At 40.2% G+C, this 22,567-nt stretch overlaps 1 protein-coding gene across 1 annotated transcript in view; it reads left to right on the top strand.

Annotated features, from left to right (window-relative positions):
• The window catches only part of pgm5 (phosphoglucomutase 5), a 174,057-nt gene that overhangs the window by 55,255 nt on the left and 96,235 nt on the right, over positions 1-22,567 (top strand). Inside the window, exons 4-6 of the mRNA XM_043716994.1 lie at positions 4,105-4,230; positions 6,984-7,174; positions 8,507-8,661. Coding sequence (XP_043572929.1) covers positions 4,105-4,230; positions 6,984-7,174; positions 8,507-8,661 — 472 coding nt within the window. The remainder of the gene's footprint in view (positions 1-4,104; positions 4,231-6,983; positions 7,175-8,506; positions 8,662-22,567) is intronic.

Raw genomic sequence — 22,567 nt, 5'->3', positions numbered from 1 at the left:
CAATCCAAACCTGTGCAGGTTTGGTGAATTGGCCATGCTAAATTGCCAAGTGCTCGGTGCATTAGTCAGAGGGAAATGGGTCGGTATGGACTGGTTGGGCCGAAGGGTCTGTTTCCGTACTGTAGGGAATCTAATCTAGTATGTCCAGTGAAAGTATTGCTGCAAGTTTACAGTGATATTGGAAAAGAGCAAATGGCCACTGCTGATGTTCGACAATATGAATCAACAGAACTGACCTAGCTCAGTCTGACATCCAGACACTAGAAACCTTCCCAAACTCTGGAACCAATGTTCAGATGTTCCATTTAAGTAGATTGGAATGTCAACACATTGAACTCCACCTGCAGAAGCTGCTGTCATGGGTGGACTTCAAATGCCTGTGCAGCAGACAATGTCATTAGAGGGAATGTGGTTTGAATCATTCTGTGAGCTCTGTCCTCCTCTGATTCTAGCCTCTCATCTGCATAATTTCTGCCATCCCACCATTAGTAGCCATGCTTTCAGCTGCCATGACATGCAAGATCTAGAATTCCCCTGTTGTCTCTTTCTGCCTCCACTATTCATCCATATGCCCAACTCTTCATTAAGTGATTGGTTGCCTTTCCTAATATTTCCTTGAGCAGCATGCTGTCAGGTTTTATTCAACTGCACACGTTTGAAAAGTCTATAGGATCTTTTATGTCCACATGAGATGGAAGACAGAGTGCCATCTGAACAACTCAAATGAAAGGCAGATCTCTGACAGTGCAACATTCCCTCCGGACTGGGATAGGTTTAACCCTAAGCCTATCACACGTGGCATGTTTGTCTCGATTTGGTGTTCAAGTTGCTGGAATGAAACTGCAACAACATGACCTTCATTATGTAGTGTAGTATATGACTTAATAGCTATTGTCTACATTGCCTCATTATCATTGAATTTTTTAAATTATCTGACATTCACAGAATGTCAGCTTCACTGTATGGGTTAGCATGATTGCACATTTTTAATTCCCTGGATTAGTTGGTGGTGGGCTGCATTCTTGAACCACGTAGTATGATACACCCACAATAGTGTTGGGAAGGTTGTTTCAGGAATACAACGCATACCTGGAGTAGGTGGGCCTTGGACCCAGACCTTCTGGCCTAGAGGTCGATAGGAGAGTCCTGTAGTGGGGATGTTAGTAAACTTCAAGTGTGTTTTAAGCACAAAAGCAGTTGAAAAGGGTGTCCTACTTGTAAAACCGACAACAGCAACTTTACTAAAGAAATAAATAATTGTGCAAATGACTGACTAGAAACTTTGAGTGACCTGTGACCTGGAAACTTGGGACAGTATGATTGAGGTTGCACAGGTGTTGACTTCAGCTGTTTTTTTAATAAATGTTTCAGCCATCATCTATTGAATAAAGCCTGACACAAATTAGCAATTTAGGCAAAAGTCGGGTATCTGGAACTGATCGAAAATAGCTTTAATGTTATCAACTGTCCTTTTGAATATATCTTTCTTTGCACAATCTTCTATAGAATATAAAGCACAGGAACAGGCTACTAATTCCATATTAGTGTTTACATTCTATGCAAGTCTTGTCCTATTCCCTCCATCTCATCTCAGAATTTCAGTTTTTGGCATCAGTTTGGCAGATACAATTGATGTAACAAACATGAAAGATCAATAATTCATCCACAAATGGATATACATCATTTGTCCAGCACTGAACAACAATATCAGTTTTTAATATGCTAGTATGGTGTAATCTTCCTGTAGGTGATATCCTGCATGAAATTAATTTCAGTTTTAATTGAGGCTGGAGTTGGCACTACATTCAAAACATAAAGTTACTCAATATTTAATAACAAATTGCTAATTTAGTTCAGATGACTGATGTGGAAAAAGTCACAGTGACACAGGAGTGTGAAATACTTTATGAAGGCAGGATTAAGGCAAAGCCGCATTTGGCTTTATTACGCTTTAGTCGAATGCTTGATTCTGATATTGAAAATCCGAAATGGAAAATTGTTCCATTATGTAATCATAACATCCATTAATAAAGACAGAAAATGCTGAATACATTCATCCAGTTGGCATTGTTTGTGGAGACAGAAACAGAATTAGTATTTCATGTTGATGATTTTTCATTAGAACTGGCGAAGTTAGAGGTGACTTGGAGGTGCCGATATTGGACTGGGGTGGACAAAGTTAAAAATCACACAACACCAAGTTAGAGTGTAACAGGTTTTAAGCAAATACTGAAGCAGGGAAAAGGGGAAGGGTCTGTTACAGGGTGGAAGGCAGGAGAAAGTAAATTACAAAAAAGGGGGTGTGTGGTGCAAAACCAGATGACAACAGGGCAAGTATAGAAACAAAAGATGGGTTGAAAGGAGTTGAATCTTACAACAGCAATGCCATTACCAGTAACTGCTGTCTGGAAAGTGGAGTCAGATTTTATGATGAGGAACTGTTGGACACAAGGTTTTATTCGGAAGCCTGTAAAGTGCTGAAATGAAACATGAGTAGCTGTGCAATGTGTGTTTTGTGTGTGTGTACTATGAAGGAAATTTTAACCCTGAACTACATCATATATCGGATGGATATGCAAAAGGTTGGTCAGAGAGGTCATCTTTAATTGGTGTCTTAAAGGAAGAGGGAAACTAGAGATCTGGAGAGGTTTACTGCAGGAATTCCAAAGCTTTGTACCCTCACACCTGAAGGGACAGCTTCCAGTTCTGTTATGTTTAAAATGTTCAAGAGGCCGGAACTAGAGGAGAATTAAACTCAAAAAAGAGGCATAGCCAATTGCTTTTGTACATCGGAGGGTGGCTAGTTTAGAGAAAGAGTATCAGAAGTCACTGACCTTCTCAGCTATGCTGACAAAGGTTAGGAGAGTGGAGCTAAGAGAGAAATTTAAAGAATGATTGCAAATCCCAAAATGCAATTATCTGCATCTATCAAAAAAAAGTGAACCCTATTTTTAAAAAAACATTTCAATGAGATTATCTGCCCAAAAAATGTTGTTCACTCCTTTGAAAAAGTGAAAGCACAGTAAATGTTGATCTTTTATATTCTTCCATGTAATTATTATATTATTGTTACTTCAACACATTGCTTACTGACACTGTTTGCTAAATTGGATGGATGAGGAGTGAATGGTTTCAACACAGTAAAGAGGATCTCACAGTAAGATGATAACATAATTTTGTAATTATTACAAACTGCTACTGAAATCTACTGCTGCAAACTCTGGCACAAATTATTTATGCTCATAACCCAATCTTTCAAAGCTTTTTTCTCTTGCTCTGCTTCTTTCTGGCCAAAGGTAGGATTGACACAGTGCTACAAGTCCTATTCTTTCATATCTTGCATCTGCCCTGAGATCTCATCTGCTGGTCAGCAGTGAGTGAGATCATTCTAGAAATGTAGAAACTGGGAGGGAGTAGGCCAATTGGTCCCTCCTGCTTGTTTCACCCTCAATATGATCAGAGCTGATTCTCTATATTTCCACTTTCTCCCCATACCCTCTTGATGCTTTTAAAAACTAAAACATTATTTCTTGAATACTTTCAGTGACTTAGACTCTACAACCTTCTGTGACAGAGAATTCCACAGATTTCCATGGGCCTTTTGGGTGAAGACATTTTTCCTCGGTCCTAAAAGGCCTACCCCATATCCTGAGACTTTGACATCCTGAGACTTTGACATCCCAACCAGGGAAAGCATCAAGACTATTCAGCCTGTTTGGGATTGTATACATTTCAATCAGACCCCCTCTCATACTTCTAAACTCTAGTGACTACAGCTCCAGTCAAACCAATCTCTCTTCATGAGACAGTGGTGTCATTTCCCAGTATCAGGCTCCTGAACCTCTGCTGCACTTGGATCAAAATAGCAATTCTCCAGTTGTGGTCTTACTAAGATCCTGTATAGTTATTTCCATGAATGTTTAGCATGAAGACTTTGAAGAATTTTCTGATGGTGCAATTTTTATAGGTTGTCGAGAAAATATTGCCATCCCTAAATCACAGTCACAGTTTAGGAATGTCAAATACCTATTAATGAGCTGCAAGAGGAGGCTACTCCCATGGTGCTAATTTTAATCAGCTCTTCATTGTTTCCCACCACTTTAGTTGAAATTGTGGACACAGTAGAGGTTTACCTCAACATGCTGAGAACCATCTTTGACTTCACTGCTATAAAGGGATTACTAACTGGACCCAACCAACTGAAAATAAGGATTGATGCTATGCATGGAGGCAAGTATACTTCTTAAGGATTAACAGTTGTTTTATTTTTGTATCTTCCTTTGTTGTTGCCCCTTTCAGTTACATATGTGGAAGCTAATATAAATAATCCATAATAAAAAAGAATGTTATTCAATAGCCTCTGAAGATGACAAAATGGAATTGAACTCTGATTACAATGGAAGTGAATGTCAGGCAGTCAATCACCCATTTGGCACCCTGTGGCAGGCATCTATCTTGACATGTTCCAATCTCAACTGGAACATCTGAGGATCCCACTTCTGGTACTGTGATCTCAGAGAATGTGCTGAGTAGATTTACTAGAAAGGTATCTGTGATGAGTGACTGCAGTTAATATGGCAGAGTGGAGAAGGAGGCTTTTTTCGCCTTAGACCAAAGAAAACAAAGAGAAGATTTGATAGAGGTGGTCAAAATGTTTAAATAGAGCAAATTGTTCCTCCAGCTGGAGGGGACAGACTTTAGATGATTCACAAAACAAAAAAGAGGCATGAGGCAAAACATATTTACGCGAGTGATTTGAATCTCGAAAGCATTTTCTTCAACAGTGGTGGAAACAGATTGTAGCTTTCAAAATGGAAATTGATGAATATTTGAAGGAGAAATAACTACAGGGCTGTGAGAAAGAGCAGGGATGGGGGTGGACTGGATTGTTCTTCAAAAGAGCCAGCACAGACTTAATTGGCTGAATAGCCGCCTCCTATGTTGTATAATTCAATGATTCTTTAAAGTAATAGTTCAGCATCTGATGATATCAAATGAACATCAGCCTGAAAGATGTTATTTTTAAGAAGAGATTTTGGCTAAATGGCTCTTGTTACTGACACAATGTAATGAATTCATTCAGCCCATTATCATTAGTGTTAGATGGATAAAGTGTTTGTGACATTCTTCTCATCCTCCTTAACGTCCTAGGTCCAACCACCTTAAGTTGTTTCATCAATGACCTTCCCTCCTCCATTAGGGCAGAAGTGGGGTTGTTGATTGATAACTGCACAATGTTCAGCATCATTCATGACCCCTCAGATACTGAAGCAGTGTAATTGTATGCAGCAAGACCTCACAACATTCAGGCTCAAGCTGATAGGTGGCAAATAACATTAATGTCACTCTTGGGCCAGGCAATTACCATCTCCAACAAGAGAGAATCTAACCATCTCCTCCTGACATTCAATGACATTACCATCATTGAATCCTCCATTACCACCATCCTGGAGGTGAACGTTAACCACAAACTGAACTGGACCAGCAATATAACTATTTTGGCTACAAGAGGCTTGAAATTCTGCTGTGGGTGGCTCACCTCCTTTCTCACCATCTGCAAAGGCACAATTCAGAAGTGTGATGTAACAACTCCATCAACACTCAAGAATATCATCCAGGACAAAGCAGTCTGTTTAATTGAGATCCGTCGTAAAACCTTAAATTTTCATTCCTTCCACTAACAATACAGAATGGCAATAGTGTGCACTATCTACAAGATGCACCGTAGTATCTCACCAAGGCTCTTATGGTAGTACACTCCAAGCTCCCAACCTCTATCCACTAAGAAGGACAAAGTCAGCAGATGCATGGAAGTGCCGCCAATTTCACGTTCTCTTTCAAGTCACACATCATCCTGACTTGGAGCTGTATCACCACTCCCTCTTTACTGCTAGTTCAATGTTCTCGAACTTCCTCCCAAACTGCATTGTGGGTGTCCCTACATTTCAATGACTATAGAGCACAAATGCAGCTCACCACTGCAGCTCAGGACAATATGGAATAGGAAACAAATGCTGGCCTAGCCATCAGTGCCCAAATCCCATAAAAGAGTAAAGCAATGAGTTTATGCTCTTTTTATGTACAAGCAAATCTATTTTTCACGATCTCAAATGGTTTCTTACCTCTACTAACCTCCTGTAGTCCTTTTTACCTGAACTCTCAAACATAGTATGCTAGCTATCCATTTAAATGTTCGCTGTTTCTGGGAACTGTGGATGCACAAATGATGGATTGCTCCTAACTCCAACCCTATGGATGTCGGCAGTGCCAGCTTCAGGAAGGAGCGTGCGATTTCTGGTATTTTCACAATGTTGGAGGAGCATTCCGTGATCAAAATTTCTCTTTATTTGTTCAATTATAACTCTGCTGTGAGTTGTGTCAAGGATAATCAAGACCAGTAAAAGTCTTTCCACTGGATTAGGGAGAATAATTAGGAAGATTTCATAGGAGAATATTTTAATTATTGGTATCCAAATAATAGATTAAGTAAAGCTATGTTAGGTACTGACATTTTTGTAAAGATTGTCATTAGCTTGACAATTCAGATTGTTAATCAGAACACATACATATCTATGAAAAACACAAGTTCTGAGATGTCTTAACTCACTGAATAGCTGGAGGCTGTTTCCCCTGAATGGAGACCAGAACTAGGGGCATCATCATGGGATACAGGATTGGCCATTTAGTACTGAGATGAGGAGAAGTTTCTTCATGCCACGGGTAATGAATTTTTGGATTCTCTATCCCAGAGGGTGATGGATGAGTACACTCTGGGTTGAAAGCAGTAGGTTTTGTGCTGTAAGGGAATCAATGAGAATGGGGATCAGAGGGGAAGTTCGAGCTGATGTAGAAGGTCAGCCATGATCTTACTGAACTGCCAAGCACCCTCGACTGGCAATGGGGCATTCTGTAATTCCTATTTCTTATGTTAATCAAAACATTTGCTCGACAATGATCATTTATGGTTTTTCTTATTTTTCCAGTTATGGGCCCTTATGTCAGGCGGATACTCTGTGATGAGCTCGGAGCTCCTGCAAACTCTGCTGTTAATTGTGTGCCGCTGGAGGATTTTGGTGGACAGCACCCAGACCCAAATCTCACATATGCCACTTCTCTACTCGAGGCTATGAAAGGAGGAGAATATGGGTTTGGAGCAGCTTTTGATGGAGACGGGGTATAATATTACTTTAATTTATTTCTTGTTCTTGCAGATAGATAATTTCATTAATTAAAGCTTTTCTGAGTTAATCCTGACTCATAGGGAAGCTCCCATCAGTATTCTAAATATTTTTTATGTTTGAGGGCTCTGCTTGAACTGCCCAATAGGCAAAAGTGAGGACTGCAGATGCTGGAGATCAGAGTCTAGATTAGAATGATGCTGGAAAAGCACAGCAGGTCAGGCAGCATCCAAGGAGCAGGAAAATCGATGTTTCGGGCAAAAGCCCTTCATGTCTAATTGATCCACAGCAATAAACAGGGGCGTAGCTGTAAGAGCCCCTCATGATTTGTCTGTGTCTTGTACATATGTCTTAGGTGTGTGTTGTTTCAATCTTTTGAAAACTGATCAAGCCAAATACATCAATTAAAATACACACATGGATAAGAAAGTAGTTTAATTTCACAGATGGCGAATCAATCTACAAAGTAACAGCTACTGTTTGATGTGCTTAACATAATCAGTATAACCAGTCTTTGTGTAGCAATACAAAATAATAAATTTGCTACATTTCCCCACATTAGTAGTCCTGGTTGATTGTAGCTTCTAACTACTTTGCTGTACGTTAATCTTTTCTGATCCTGACATTTCTATCATATCTTTTTCAAGTAGAGGGCAATGCTTATCTGAAGAAATCTCTACTAAGCATTCATAGCCATGGAGCTCCTAATGCAACTATGTGTGAGAAATATATTGATTCCAAAATGGGCTTACAGAGTGCTTGTTACCAACGGTTTACAGGAGCAGTTGTGACAGTTTTAAAGTCTAAATCATGAGCATTTGGCTGCCATTCATGATTTTTCTTCTGAACCTGAGAGAACCTTTAAAACCAATGTTATTCTTCCCAAAATAATTTCTGTGGTGCCAAAGCTGAGAATGTAAAGACATGGGAGAGGCAGAGGGGATTCATTGTATGATATAATATTTCCACATTTTCAAAGAAACAGCAAACAATCACTTAATCACTTAAACAATCATAATTCTTAGTTTGCAGTTAGCTTTCTTAACTGAAACTTCAAAATACTAGCAATCATACTGCTAAAGGGATTGATTCATAAGGTATCTGCAGTACAGTATTTATCTCAAAATAGATCTAAAAATTAAACCTTTCATCTCATGTCTTCCTCTTTAAGTTAGTTAATTGTCTCCTTTTCCCAGAATGCAAGTAAAACAATGAACATTGGTGAGCTGGGGGTGGAAGAGTATGATGCAGGCTTGAGAAACTAAATGACAGAACTAAAGACCAGGATAAATCATAGAAATTAAAGGAGATCATTCTCTTCTTAACAGGACCGTAACATGATTCTTGGCCGAAATGGGTTCTTCGTCAATCCTTCAGACTCCGTTGCCGTGATTGCAGCAAATATCTGTTGCATTCCGTACTTCCAGAAGACAGGAATTCGAGGATTTGCAAGAAGCATGCCCACCAGTACAGCACTAGACAGGTGAGGAGCAGAAGATGACTCGCTCTCAACTCTGATGAATAATTAAATCTTAAATTGTTTTCAAGGAGCATTTATCAGTTAAGGAAAGGCTTGTATTTCTATAGCATCTCTGCCATGATCACAGGATATATCAAAGTGCTTTACAGTGATCTTGAATTGAAAGATGTCGAATTCGTATGGATGGAGATAAGAAATAATAAGGGGAATAAGATACTGATGGAAGTGGTCTATAGGTTCCTAACAGTATGGCTATACTGTAGGGTGGAGAATAAGTCAGAAGCTAATCAGGGAATAAAATAACAGTGTAGTAGTAACATCACTGCACTAGAAAACCAGAGGTCCCTGACTAATGCTCTGGGGATTCAGGTTTAAATCCCACCACGGCAGCTCATGGAATTTGAATTCTAGTTAATAAATCTAGAATGCAAAAACTGGTCTCCATAATGATGACTAGGTCAATTGCTATTTTTGCATTGTAATTTGGACAGGTTGAATGAGTGGGCAGATGCAGTATAATGTGGGTTGCTGTAAGGTTATCCACTTTGATAGGAAGGCAGATTGTTATTTCAATGGCTACAAATTGAGACATGGGAATGTTCAATGAGATTTTCATGTGCTTATGCTCCAATCACTGAAAGTAAGCAAGAGAGTGCAGCAGGCATTAAAGAAGGCAAACTATATGTTGGCATTCGTAGTGAGATTTGAGTACAGAACAAGGATGTTCTTACTGCAATTATACAGGACACTGGTGAGGTCATACCTGGAATATTGTGTGCAGTTTTGGTCTTGTTATCTGAAGAAGGATGTTCTTGCTACAGAGGGAGTGCAACAAAATTGATTTCTGGGATGGTAGGACTGATGTATGAGGAGTAATTGAGTCAGTTATGGATTGGACAGGAGTTCAAAAGAATGAATCTGTAAAATTCTAATAGGACTAAACAGGTTAGTACAGCAAGGATGTGACTGATGGGGTGGAGTCCAGAACAGGAGTCATAATTTAGGGATGAAGGTGACCTTTTAGGACTGAAATGAGGAGAAATATATTTATGCAGAGGGTGGTGACCCTGTGGAATTCACTACCACAAAAGGTGGTTGAGGTCAAATTATTGTGTGTTTTCAAGAACAAGCTGTATTAGCTCTTGTGGCTAAAGGGATCAAGGAGTATGGGTGGATGGCAAGGTTATGGTTTGAGGTCAATGATCAGCCATGATCACATTGAATGGTGGGACAGGTTTGAGGAGTCAAATGGCCTACTTCAGCTGAATGAATGAATGATGAATGATTTTATTGTCATATATATCTAGGAAGATATAGTGAAAAGTGTTTTGCTCCTATCTCCAATCTTTTCTACGTTTCTGTGTGTCTATGGCATATAAAAAAGGCAGTACATTAATCATGGATGATGTTAACCTTGACTTAGGCTGTGAAAATCAAATTGGCAGAGGTAGCCATAAGGAAGATTTTATAACGTGTTATTGGAACAGCTTCTGAGAGCAATATACTGTGGTTCCAAACCAGAGCTCATGCAATTTGGAATCTGTGAAACTGTAATGAGGCAGGTTTAATAAATGAGAATAAAACAAACAAGCTGGTATGATTGCTCAGTGGTTAACACTGCTACCTTACAGCACCAGGGACTTGGGTTCGATTTCCAGCCTTGGGTGACTGTCTATGTGGAGTTTGCAAATTCTCCCCTTATCTGCCTGGGTTTCCACCGGGTGCTCCGGTTTCCTTCCACTGTCCAAAGGTGTGCTTGTTAGGTGGATTGACCATGCTAATTGTCCAGGGATGTGAACACAAGATAGGTTAGCCATTGCAATTGCGGGATTACAGAGATAGATTATTGGTCTGGGTCTGGGTGGGATGCTATTCGGAGGGTCAGTGATGGGCCGAATGCCATCTTTCCACACTGCAGGAATTCCATGATCTTGGAGTAAAAGATCCTATAGGAAACTATAACATATTGTGAGCATAACATAATAGAATTTAGCATTCAGTTTGACATTGTGAAAACTGGATCAGAAACAACTGTGCTAAACTGAAAAAGAGGAATAACAAAGGAGTAAGAGCAGGCATAGTAACAAAAGTAAAAACAGAAATGACCTCCTAATTCTGTCTCTCATTATTTAGCCAATGCTCTACCTATGCTAATATAAAACTCCTAACACCATGGACTCTTATTAAGTAGCTTTAAATGCAGTACCTTATCGATGACCAATGGACACTCTTTAAACTATAACTTTTCTTTCCTTAGTCTTAAATTATTCAAAACGGCACCATATCATAGCGACAAATGAAAGCTTTTCACTGTATTTATTGAATTCTTATTATAAAATACACAGGACAGTAAAATCAAAATCAAAATAAATTAAAATAAGCGAATATCTTTTGGAAATCCAAATATATTACATTGACTGGTTTTCCCTTTATCTATTCGTCTCCTCAAATAATTTTTACTGTAATTTATATATCAATTGCTTGTTTAGCCTCTAAGAGGTTTTTGACTTTTTTTGGGTTATCTTTTGTTGGTTTTTAAAATTTTCACAGTCCTCCAGATTATCATGTTGTATTCATATTGCGTAAGCTTGTGTTATCCCCTTCCTACTATCCTTTTTCCTTACTGAATGTTCATCTTTCTGTTAAATTCCTTTCTTCAGCCATTCCAGTCAAATCCACCCTCAGAATAAAGGTTGCCCATTTGAGACAGAGATTTCATCTCTGAGGGTAATGAATCTATGGAATTCTTTACTGCAGATGCCTGTCGAGACTGCGCCATTAGGAATATTGAAAGACAAGATGGAAAGATTTTTAACTCGCCAAAGAATCAAGGGACATGTGGCGAAAAAGTGGAGTTGAGGATTAATTAAGAGCCATGATTTAATTGAATGGTAGAGCAGACTCACTGGGCCAAATGGAATACTTTTGTTACTATGTCTTATGTTTTATAGTTAACTAAAGAGCGCTTTTGAAGTGAAGACGGTTTTACATATTTTTGCACGGAGTGAGTACTCACAACCAGCAATGTCTCAATGACCAGATAATTTGTTTTAGTGCTTGTGTTGAGGGATGAATATTGACCAGTCCAATTAAAAAACTGCATTGTTCTTACTCCCTCAGTACTGACCCTGTGGCAATGCGACACTCCCTCAGTACTGTCCCTGTGACAGGGTGATACTCCCTCAGTACTGACCCTGTGACAGGGTGATACTCCCTCAGTACTGACCCTGTGACAGTGCGGCACTCCCTCAGTACTGACCCTGTGACAGTGTGGCACTCCCTCAGTACTGACCCTGTGACAGTGTGGCACTCCCTCAGTACTGACCCTGTGACATTGTGACACTCCCTCAGTACTGATTAGGGATAGTGTGGTAGTTCCTCAGTAGTGACCTTGTGAAGGTGCAATAATCCCTCAGTACTGACCCTCTGACAGTAAAACACAGCTGATTACTGACTTGCTTGCTGCAGCACTCCCTCAGCACTAATACTCCAACAGTGCTACACTCTTTTAGATTTTGTTTTCAAATCTTTGTACTATGTCTCAAAACCTGGCTTATTGTACCACTGTGCTGGTTGCTCAGTTTAAGTAAAGTATTTTTTTTTGGCTGTGAGCTAAGGTGAATGAAAACTGATACAGATACAGAGATATTTCTTCTTGATTATCAAGTCTTTGAAGGGCATTTAATTAAGTTAAACAAAAGGAGCTGGTTTGATCTCGGTATGAACTCAAGCAAAGGAAATATTCCCCCAAGATGATGGGAGTGCTTCACATGATGAATAGATTTTATCTAAACACTAGCTGCATATATCCTATCACAGAATGTACAATTCTGCTCAATGACCTTTGTTGGCTCTCAATCCAGCAATTGATACCTCCGATTCAAAACTCTCAGCCTTTTTTCCAAACACCTCCATCATTCTGCCCTTTCCCATTTCTACAACCTACTGCAGCACTGCAACCCTCCGAGATCTCTGCACTCCTCCAAATCTGACTTCGTATATCACTGATTATTTTTGTTTTCACTTGCCCACTATTGGCCATATATGGAGAGTGCAAGTTAAGATGGCAGCAAGGGGAGCATTGGATTGTTTGAGCCCTGGGTAGGGTGGTGGTGAGGTGGAGGGTGGTTGACAAAAGCCTGCAGGATTGATTTTAGCAGCTCAGGAACCGGGGCAGGGGCAAGGACGGGTGATCTTATGGCACTGGAAGTAGGCAGTCTTGGGGATGTAGGGGAACTGGGGTTCTGGGTCCATTTCAGGAAATCTTAATTTTCAGATTTCAATAGGCAGCGGAGTTGTATCTTTCAAAAACATGAGCCATCGAAGCAGTAAATGCTATGCAGTATGAATCTTTTTTCACTTTGTTATGACCCATTTGGGAAAGTGCACTTATTCTCAAACCCCACTCCCCCTGCAGTCACCACAAAGGTTAATCACAGTATGTTGTGCGAAGTTTCCAATTTACCTGTCTGATGGAATAACGGAAAACCTGGTTTTTCTTTCACTAACACGACCACCCGTCTCAACAGTCAATCACTCCACTTCACCACAGTGTCTTCTACTGAGAGACTACTAGAGGCCTAGAATATTTACTGCTTTTGAAGAACAAAATAGGGCAATAAACTAGATAAAAATCAACTATTTGGCTCGACAACAACTTGAAATTACACTGAAACTATAATTAGCTGGAACATGGGAATCTAAATGTGAAAGTATAAAAAGAAAAGTAAAATAAACTAATTTGTGGTACTTGGAAGCAGTTTTAGATTGGGGGTGGGGTGATGAGTGGAGCATTTTAGCAGTTGTTTCTGACTAAGTATTCTAGCCACTGTGGAGGTTGCGAAAAAAAAAATCCCTTTCTTCCAGCTCATTTTTGATATGCTGTAACAATATTCTTCAGACACGTTCTAGTTTTCAGTCAAATTTCTTCATGCAAACACAACATTGCAGGAAAAAAGGATTTTCAGTGGGGTTCTCCAAGTAGAGCGATTGAAGAGCCATTCCGTTGTTTACTTTGCCCAAATAAGTTACAGATTCCCCAGACAGTGTGCCACACTGGAACAGATGTCCAAATATTAAATTGCCATTTGAAAGCCCATGCAAAGTCTCTGGGTGGGTAGTAGTGAAATGAACTATGTGTACCATTCCTTTAATGGAGGATACATGGAGCATGGGAGAAAGGGATTTGGAGATACAGTGCGAAAACCAAGGGGGGAGTTGGAACACTGGGTTAATGAGAAGCACTTCCATCTGTTTGTGATAACAAAATCTGACTGTCCAATATGCCATAGATGGAGAATTCATGTGATGTGACAAGTGACCGTTGTATTAGGAATCTGTAGTGAGAATCCAGCTTCCTTTGTATGCATTTTGTAGGACATGTGGGAAAAAGAAAGGGCAGTTTTGGAAGATTGTCTTATAAGCAATAACTTCACATATGAAGGCTATTAAAAGATGAAAATATCTAGAATGGTGAGTAAGGTCCAATGTGTGGAAAGTCAAAATTACATTTCGTGAGTAAAACATTCATGCTTGAATGTGATAATTTTGGGTGGAATTTTGTATCACTTTAATCAAAATATACTATTCGTCAGTGAAGTTTGAGAAGATTTGTAGCTCAGATTGAGGTTCTGGCTGTAAGGTTGCTCTCTGAGCTGGAAGGTTTGTTTTCAGACGTTTTGTCACCATTCTAGCTAACATGTCATTTCAAGTTGTTGTCGAGTCAAATAGCTGATTTTTATCCAGTTTAATTACCCTATTTTGTTCTTCAAAACCAGCAAATCTTCTAGGTCTGTAGTAGTCTCTCAGTAGAAGACACTGTGGTGAAGTGGAGTGATTGACTGTTGAGGCAGGTGGTGGTGTTAGTGAGAGAAAAACCAGGTCAGTGTTTTCCGTTTTCTTGAATCTATCAGACAGGTAAATTAGAAACTTCATACAACCTACTGGGATTAACCTGGTGACTGCAAGGGTAATGGAGTTTGAGAATAAGAGCAACTCCCAAATCTGCTTTCTATTTGTGTTTAGGTTTCCTTGAGTTGGTGATGTCATTTCAAGAAAGAACAAAGAAACTTTACAGCCCAGGAACAGCCCCTTCAGCCCTCCAAGCCTGAGCTGATCCAAATGTACTGTCCAAACCTGTCAGTCAATTCCTAAGCATTTGTATCCCTCTGCTCCCCACCTACTCATGCATCTGTCCAGACGTATCTTAAATGAATCTACCGTGCCTGCCTCTACCACCACTGCTGGCAACTCCTTCCAAATGCCCACCACCCCCTGTGTGAAGTACTTGCCGCGTGTATCCCCCTTAAACTTTCCACATCTCACCTTGAAAGTATGACCTCTCATTATTGAATCCTTCACCCTGGGAAAAAGCTTGTCTCTATCTACCCTGTCTATACCCTTCGTGATTTTTCTCAGAGGGTGGTGTATGGGATCCAAATCAATATACTTGTTGATAGAGTTCCGGTTAGAATGCGATGCTTCTAGGAATTCTCGTGCATGTCTCTGTTTGGCTTGTCCTAATATGGATGTGTTGACCCAGGGAAAGTAGTGTCCTTCCTCATCTGTATTTAAGAATACGAGTGATAATGGGTCATGTCTTTTTGTGGCTAGTTGATGTTCATGTATCCTGGTGGCTAGTTTTCTGCCTGTTTGTCCAATGTAGTGTTTGTTATAGTTCTTGCAAGGTACTTTCTAGATTACATTAGTTTTGCTTGTCGTCTGTATAGGATCCTTTAAGTTCACTAGTTGCTGTTTTAGTGTGTTGGTGGGTTTGTGGGCAACTATGATGCTAAGATGTCTGAGTAATCTGGCAGTCATTTCCAAGATGTCGTTCATGTAGGGGAGAATGGTTGGGTTTTCTGGGTGCGTTTTGATGCTTGTTCTTTCTTGAAATGACATCACCAACTCAAGGAAACCTAAACACAAATAGAAAGCAGGTTTGGGAGTTGCTCTTATTCTCAAACTCCACTACCCTTGCAGTCACCAGGTTAATCCCAGTATGTTGTGCGAAGTTTGCAAGGTACTAGAAAGTATCTTGCAAACGCCCCTCCCCCAAGTCCCTCCTCCCTACCTTTTATCTTAGCCTGCTTGGCACACCTTCCTCATTCCTGAAGAAGGGCTTCTGCCCGAAACGTCGATTCTCCTGCTCCTTGGATGCTGCCTGACCTGCTGCGCTTTTCCAGCAACACATTTTTCAGCTCTGATCTCCAGCATCTGCAGTCCTCACTTTCTCCTAGGAAATAAGTAACAGTAAAGGACATAAAACTGTCATTAGGTGTTGTGTACAGACCCCTTGATAGGAACTCTGAAGCTCTAAATTGTATAAATGCAGCAATTAGGCAGGTGTGCAGCAAAGCCATAGTATTAATGAGGATTTTAACTTAAAGTGGGAGAGACAGACAAGCACCTGCACCTATTATACCTGGATGCAACAAGGGGACAAGCAATGAGGAATGAGTCAGATTTAATCAGTAACCTAATTATGTGTGAATATTATTCAAATAGCGATCATAACATGATCGAGTTCAATGCAGCATTTGAAATTAAAAAGCATGATTCAGCTACTAGATTTTTAGACTTAGGTAAGGCTGACTTTAACAAGATGGGCAGAGACTGTCCACAGTGAACTGGGAAATGGATGAAACCCGACTGAAGAACAGCGGAGGATGTTTAAAGAAATATTTAACACAATACAAAATCGGTTCATAGTTTTGCAAGGAAAAGCTGCACTTTATAGAAAAAAAACACCCATGGACAACTAAAGAGATATAGGACAGCTAAACAGAAATAAAACTAAAAGAAAGGGCTTACAAAAATCAAGAAAGAGAAATCACATGTCCTGCTGAATGGAAAAGATACAAAAACCAGAGAAAGGCCACAAAGCAACCTGTAAAAGCTGCTAAAAGGAATTATGAAAAAACACTTGCCAGGGACATCAAAATCAAGAAGAAAAAAAGATATAATAGCATAAAGGCAAAGTAGGTGGTCAGGAGCAATGTTAACCTGCCAAAGACTGAAAGTGGGGATATTGTCAGGACTGTTGGGAAATGGCAGACATATTGAGTAATTGTATTGCCTCAGTATTTACAGTAGAGAAGGAGGATAGCCCTTGGAAGTCACAAGGAAATAAATAATGGGTTGAGAACGGGACTGAATAAAATTAAACAAAAGAGTACAGCAGAGGAACAGCCCTTTAGCCCACCAAGATTGTGCCAACACATGATGCCTTTCTAAACTAAAAAGCTTTTGCCTCTACACAGTCCATATCCTTCTATTCCCTGCCTAATCATTTTTTCTGTCAAAATGCATCTTAAGCATTGCTTTCGTATCTGCTTCTACCATCTTTTCTGGCAGCACATTCCAGGCAGTTACGTCCCTTTGCATAGAACACTTGCCTTTCACAGCTCCTTTAAACTTACCCTTTTTACCTTAAACCCCTAATAGTTGATATGTCTACCCTGGACTATCCATTTATCCATACCTCTCATAATTTTGTAAACCTCTGTCAGGTTGCCCCTCATCCTTTGATGTTCAAGTGGAAACAAACCACATTTGTCCAATCCCTCCTCATAGCTAATACCTTCCAAACCAGACCACATCCTAGTAAACTGTTTCTGTACACTTTCCAAAGCCTCCACATCTTTCTGGTAGTGTGGCAACCAAACTATACACATAGCATGTGTTTAGTGTATGGTTTGGTCTAAATGCAGCCTAACAAAAGTTTTATACAGCTGCAACATGACTTGCCAATTTTTATACTCCATGCCCTGACCAATGAAGAAAAGTATGCTATTTGCCTTCTTGACTATCTTATCCATTTGTGTTGCCACTTTCAGGGAATTGTGGACCTGAATGGTGCTTAGGGTGGTATGGGAGCTCAGTGGTTAGTACTGCAACCTCACAGTACCAGGGTCCCGGGTTCAATTCCACCCTTGGGCAACTGTCTGTGTGGAGTTTGCATACTCTTCCCATCTCTGTGTGGATTTCCTCTGGGTTTTCCAGTTTTCTCCCACAGTCCAAAGATGTGCAGGTTAGATAGATTGACCATGCCAAATTGCCCAGGGATGTGCAAGCTAGATGGATTAGCCATGGGAAATGCAGATTACAGGGATAGTGTAGGGGTGTGGGTCTTGGTGGGATGCTCTTTTGAGGGTCGGTGTGACTTGATAGGCCGAATGGCCTGCTTCCACACTGTAGGGATTCTCTGTATGCTGATGCTACTAAGGGTTCTGTTAGTTACTGTATACTTTCCTCCTACAATAGCTCTTCCAAAATGCATCACCCTGAATTTGTCCAGAATAAACTCCACCTGTCATTTCTCAACCTAAATCTCCAACCTATCCATATCCTACTGTATCCTTTGGCATTCCTCCTCAATATCCTCAGTTCCTCCAAATTTTGTGTCATCCACAAGCTCACTAATGGTTCTCCTCAAAATAATTTAAATAAGTTACAAACAATGTAAGTTAAACATTGGTAATGAAGGAATTACTGGAATTAAAGAATGACAAATCCACAGGTCCTGATGATTTCCATCCAAGGATGTGAAAGACAGTAGGGCAGCATATTGTAGAACTCTAACTATTTAAGAAGGGCAAAAAAGGAAAACCAGGGAATTAAAGTCCACTTTGCCATCATCTGTGGTGGAGAAATTGATGGACTCTGTAATCAAAGACGGGGTAACTGAACACATTAAAAATTTTCAGTTAATCAAGGAGCGTCAGCATGGATTCAAGACAGGTAGGTCATGACCGACAAAGTGGATTGAATTTTTTGAAGAGGTGACTAAGATAGTTGACAGGGGAATGTTGATGGGATATTGTTTATATGGACTTTCAGAAAGTATTTGCTGAAGTCCCACATAAGCGATTGTTAACTCAGACAAAAGCCCATGGATTTGAGGGCAAATTACTGACTTGTTTGGGAAATTGGTTGGTGCCAGGTGACAGAAAGTAGGGATAATGGGTGGGTACTCAAATTAGCAGGATGTGACTAGTGGTGTCCTACAAGGGTCTTTATTAGGATCTCAATTTATTAACTCATTGAGTACTGAGATGGAAAGTCATATAACCAAATTTTTTAATGATATAAAGTTAGGTGACATTAGATAGCATACAAGATAGTGTAAAATTACGAGTGGATATTGATAGACTATTTGAGTAGACAAAACTGTGGCAGATGGATTTCAGTATAACCAAGTGTGAGGTTATCCATTTTGGACCAACAAAGGATAGATTGGGTTGTATTCTAGATGGGATGAAGTTAAATACAATGGATATCCAAAGAGACGTGGGGGTTCGGGTGCATAGATTTTTAAAATGTCATGGACAGGTGCAGAAAATAATCAAGAAAACTAATGGAATATTGACCTTTAAGGCTAAAGGACTGAAGTTCAAGAATGCAGAGGTTATGTTGCAGTTAGCCAAAACCCTGGTTAGACCCCTGTTGGAATGGTGTGAGCAGATCTGGCAACATATCTTAGCAAGGGTACATTGACTTGGAGGGACTACAATGTAAATGTTCAAATATGATACCTGCACTTCAGGGTTTAAACCATGAGGAGAGATTACCTAATTTCCCTACATTTTAGAAGATTAAGAGGTGGTCTGATCGAAGTCTTCAAGGTATTAACAGGAAAAGACAGGCTAGATAAAGATAACTATTTCTACCGGTTGAGGATTCTTGAACTAGGGTCATAATCTGAGAAATAGGGCCAGGCCATTCATGAGAGATGTTAGGAAGGACCTCTAAACACACACAAAGGGAGTTAGATGTTTGGAATTCTCTTCCACAAATAAAAGTGGATGTCTGATTAGTTGTCAATTTTAAATCTGAGATAGATACATTTTTGTTAAGCAAAGGTTTTAAGGAAAAGGGGCAAAGGCAGGTATATGGAGCTTGGCTGCAGATAGCCATGAACTTATTGAATGGTGGAGCAGGCTTGAGGGGCTGAATGGTCTCCTCCTTTTCCTAATTCCTGTGTTCCTATATTCCTCTCTGTGTGAAGAACTTTCTCCTACTTTCCTGTCTGCTTCTTTTGCCAATTATTTTACGTTTGTGCCCTATAGTTACTGACTCTTATCCCAGAGGAAACAATTTCTTCCTAATTGATCTATCAAAACCCATCTAATTTTGAGTACATCTCCTGGGACTCCCCTTTGCTTTAAGGAGAACAATCCCACTACACTACTTAGGCTCCTCATTTCTGATATCATGCTGATAAACCTCCTTTATGCCCTCTCCAAGGCCTTGACATAGTCATCGAGTCATAGTGATGTACAGCTCAGATACAGACCCTTCGGTCCAACTCGTCCATGCTGACCAGATATCCTAATCTAATCTAGTCCCATTTGCCAACTCTTGACCCATATCCCTCTAAACCCTTCCTATTCATATATCCATCCAGATTCCTTTTAAATGTTATAATCTTACCATTCTTCACCACTTCCTCTGGCAGCTCACTCCATACACGCACCGCTGTCTGCGTGAAAAAGTTGCCCCTTAGTCCCTTTTATATCTTTCCCCTCTCACCTGAAACCTAAGCCCTACTTTGTCTATTTACCCTATCCATGCCCTTCATGATTTTGTCAACCTCTATAAGGTCACCCCTCAGCCTCTGAAAACATCCAGGGAAAACATCCCCAGCCTATTCAGCCTCTCCCTATAGCTCAAATCCTCCAGCCTGGCAGGATCCTCAGAAGTCTTTTCTCAACCCTTTCAGTTTCCACAACATTTTTCCTATATCAGGGAGACCAGAATTGCATGCAATACTCCAAAAGTGGCTGAACCAATGTCCTTTATAGCCACAACATGACCTGCCAATTCCTATACTTAATGCACTGAGCAATAAGGACAAGCACTGAAAGTGTAGTGCCAATATGTATGAACCATGATGCGGTATCTGGCATAGCCAACCTACCTTCAGGGCATAGTAGCATGGTAGTAATATTCCTGGATTAGTAACTGCTCTAATGTTTTGCAGTTGCGAGTTCAAATCCCACCTCTGTAGCAATGTGAATTTAAATTTACCTAATGAATAAATAATTGTTTGGTCGTGCAGCAGTTGATTATTTCTGAATAAAAGACATATTTTCTATGAGTGCCGGAAAGTGGAACTGGTGAAGGCAGTAGTATATTTTTGACAGTATGAACTTGATTGACTGAGGGGCCTCTTCTGTACTGCATGATTCTATGATTATAACTGCACATACACACAACTATGGTGGGATTTTCTTTTCGTAGTGTGTGGCATCAAAGGTGTAAGGTCCTTCAGCAGCAAAGTTATAGCAATTCTGTGATAGACTTGTAGAGTAAAGGTACCACATGGGGAAACATCTCGGCTCTTGCTAGTGCTTTCCTAGGAAGTCATCCTAGGGCAAAAGACTTATGAGGGGCATGGATTGGATAAATAGACAAAGTCTTTTCTCTGGGGTCAGGGAGTCCAGAACTAGAGGGCACAGGTTTAGGGTGAAAGGGGAAAAATATAAAAGAGACCTAAAGGGCAACTTTTTCACGCAGAGGGTGGTACGTGTATGGAATGAGCTGCCAGGGAATGTGGTGGAGGCCGGTACAATTGCAACATTTAAGAGGCATTTGGATGGGTATATGAATAGGAAGGGTTTGGAGGGATATGGGCCGGGTGCTGGCAGGTGGGACTAGATTGGGTTGGGATATCTGGTCGGCATGGACAGGTTGGACCGAAGGCTCTGTTTCCATGCTGTAAATCTCTATGACTCGAGGGCCTTAAAAATGCAGTAGTGGCTTAATTTTCCAAACTTCCCTGTATTCAGGACAGGGAAATCTGACTGGAAAATTGCAAATATAATCCCTCTGCGTTCAAGAAGGAAGGAATGAAACTATAGCAAGGTAGCCTGATATCTATCACTGGGTAAGTGTTAGAATCAATTGTTAAAGAGACTGTGGCTGTGAACTTGGAAAAACTCAAGGGTAGTTGGAAGAGTCAGCATAGCAGAGTATCATGTGCTGTGGAGAAAGAGAAGCCTAGAGATGTACTGAATATTTTCTAATTAACCTGTTAACAGATATTAAGACACACCTCTTGCAGTTGAGAATTGAACCTGTGCCTGCTGGCTCAGAGGTAGGGACACAACCACTGTGCCACAAAAGCCGGCTAATAACAAATTTCAATCACTTTTACCCACAACTTACACTCACATGAGGATAACAAGGCAGCATAATTGATTCTGCCAAGTTAAGAAATTTGCCTTAATTTGACAGTTCACACAGCAACAATAAAATCATTATTCTCTGACTGGGCATTGAGCCAGACTGCCACAGAGACAGAACTGACCATGGAGAGATGTACCATACTTAGATTTACATAATGCATTTGATAGGGTGCCACTGTCGAGATTATTGCAGAAAATTAAAGTTCATTATGTGTGGGGAAACATATTTGCATTGATAGAAGATTAGCTCCCTGGCAGCAAATGGAGTGGATGCATAATAGGTCTTTATCTGCTTGGCAGGATATGACAAGTGAAGTTCCACAAGGGTCCATGGTGGGTCCTTAACTTTCTACAATTTACATCAATGACTTAGATGGAGTGAAGACACAGTAGCTAAATTCACAGGCAACATTGAGATTGGTATGAGGGTATGCTTTGAAGAAGATATAGATACCAATAGTCTTATGGTATAAGACTCTGAATGGTCTTGACAAAGTGAATATGGAAAATGTGATCTCTGTTGTGGGTGAGTCCTGAACTAGGGGCACTGCATTAAAATTAGGGGCCACCCTTTTGGACAGAGATAACGAGAATTCTTTTCTCTGAGGGTTGGACTGTCTGTCTAAGAAGGCGGTGGAGGTGGGGTCATCAAATACTGGTAAGACAGAGCTAGACAGATTCTTGGTCGGCAGGGGAATCAAGGGTTATCAGGGATAGGT

The sequence above is a fragment of the Chiloscyllium plagiosum genome, chromosome 2, assembly GCF_004010195.1.
Source record: "Chiloscyllium plagiosum isolate BGI_BamShark_2017 chromosome 2, ASM401019v2, whole genome shotgun sequence".
Lineage (NCBI taxonomy): Eukaryota > Metazoa > Chordata > Chondrichthyes > Orectolobiformes > Hemiscylliidae > Chiloscyllium > Chiloscyllium plagiosum.
The sequence above is the reverse complement of the archived record's forward strand: the minus strand, read 5'-3'. Positions and strand labels throughout refer to the sequence as shown.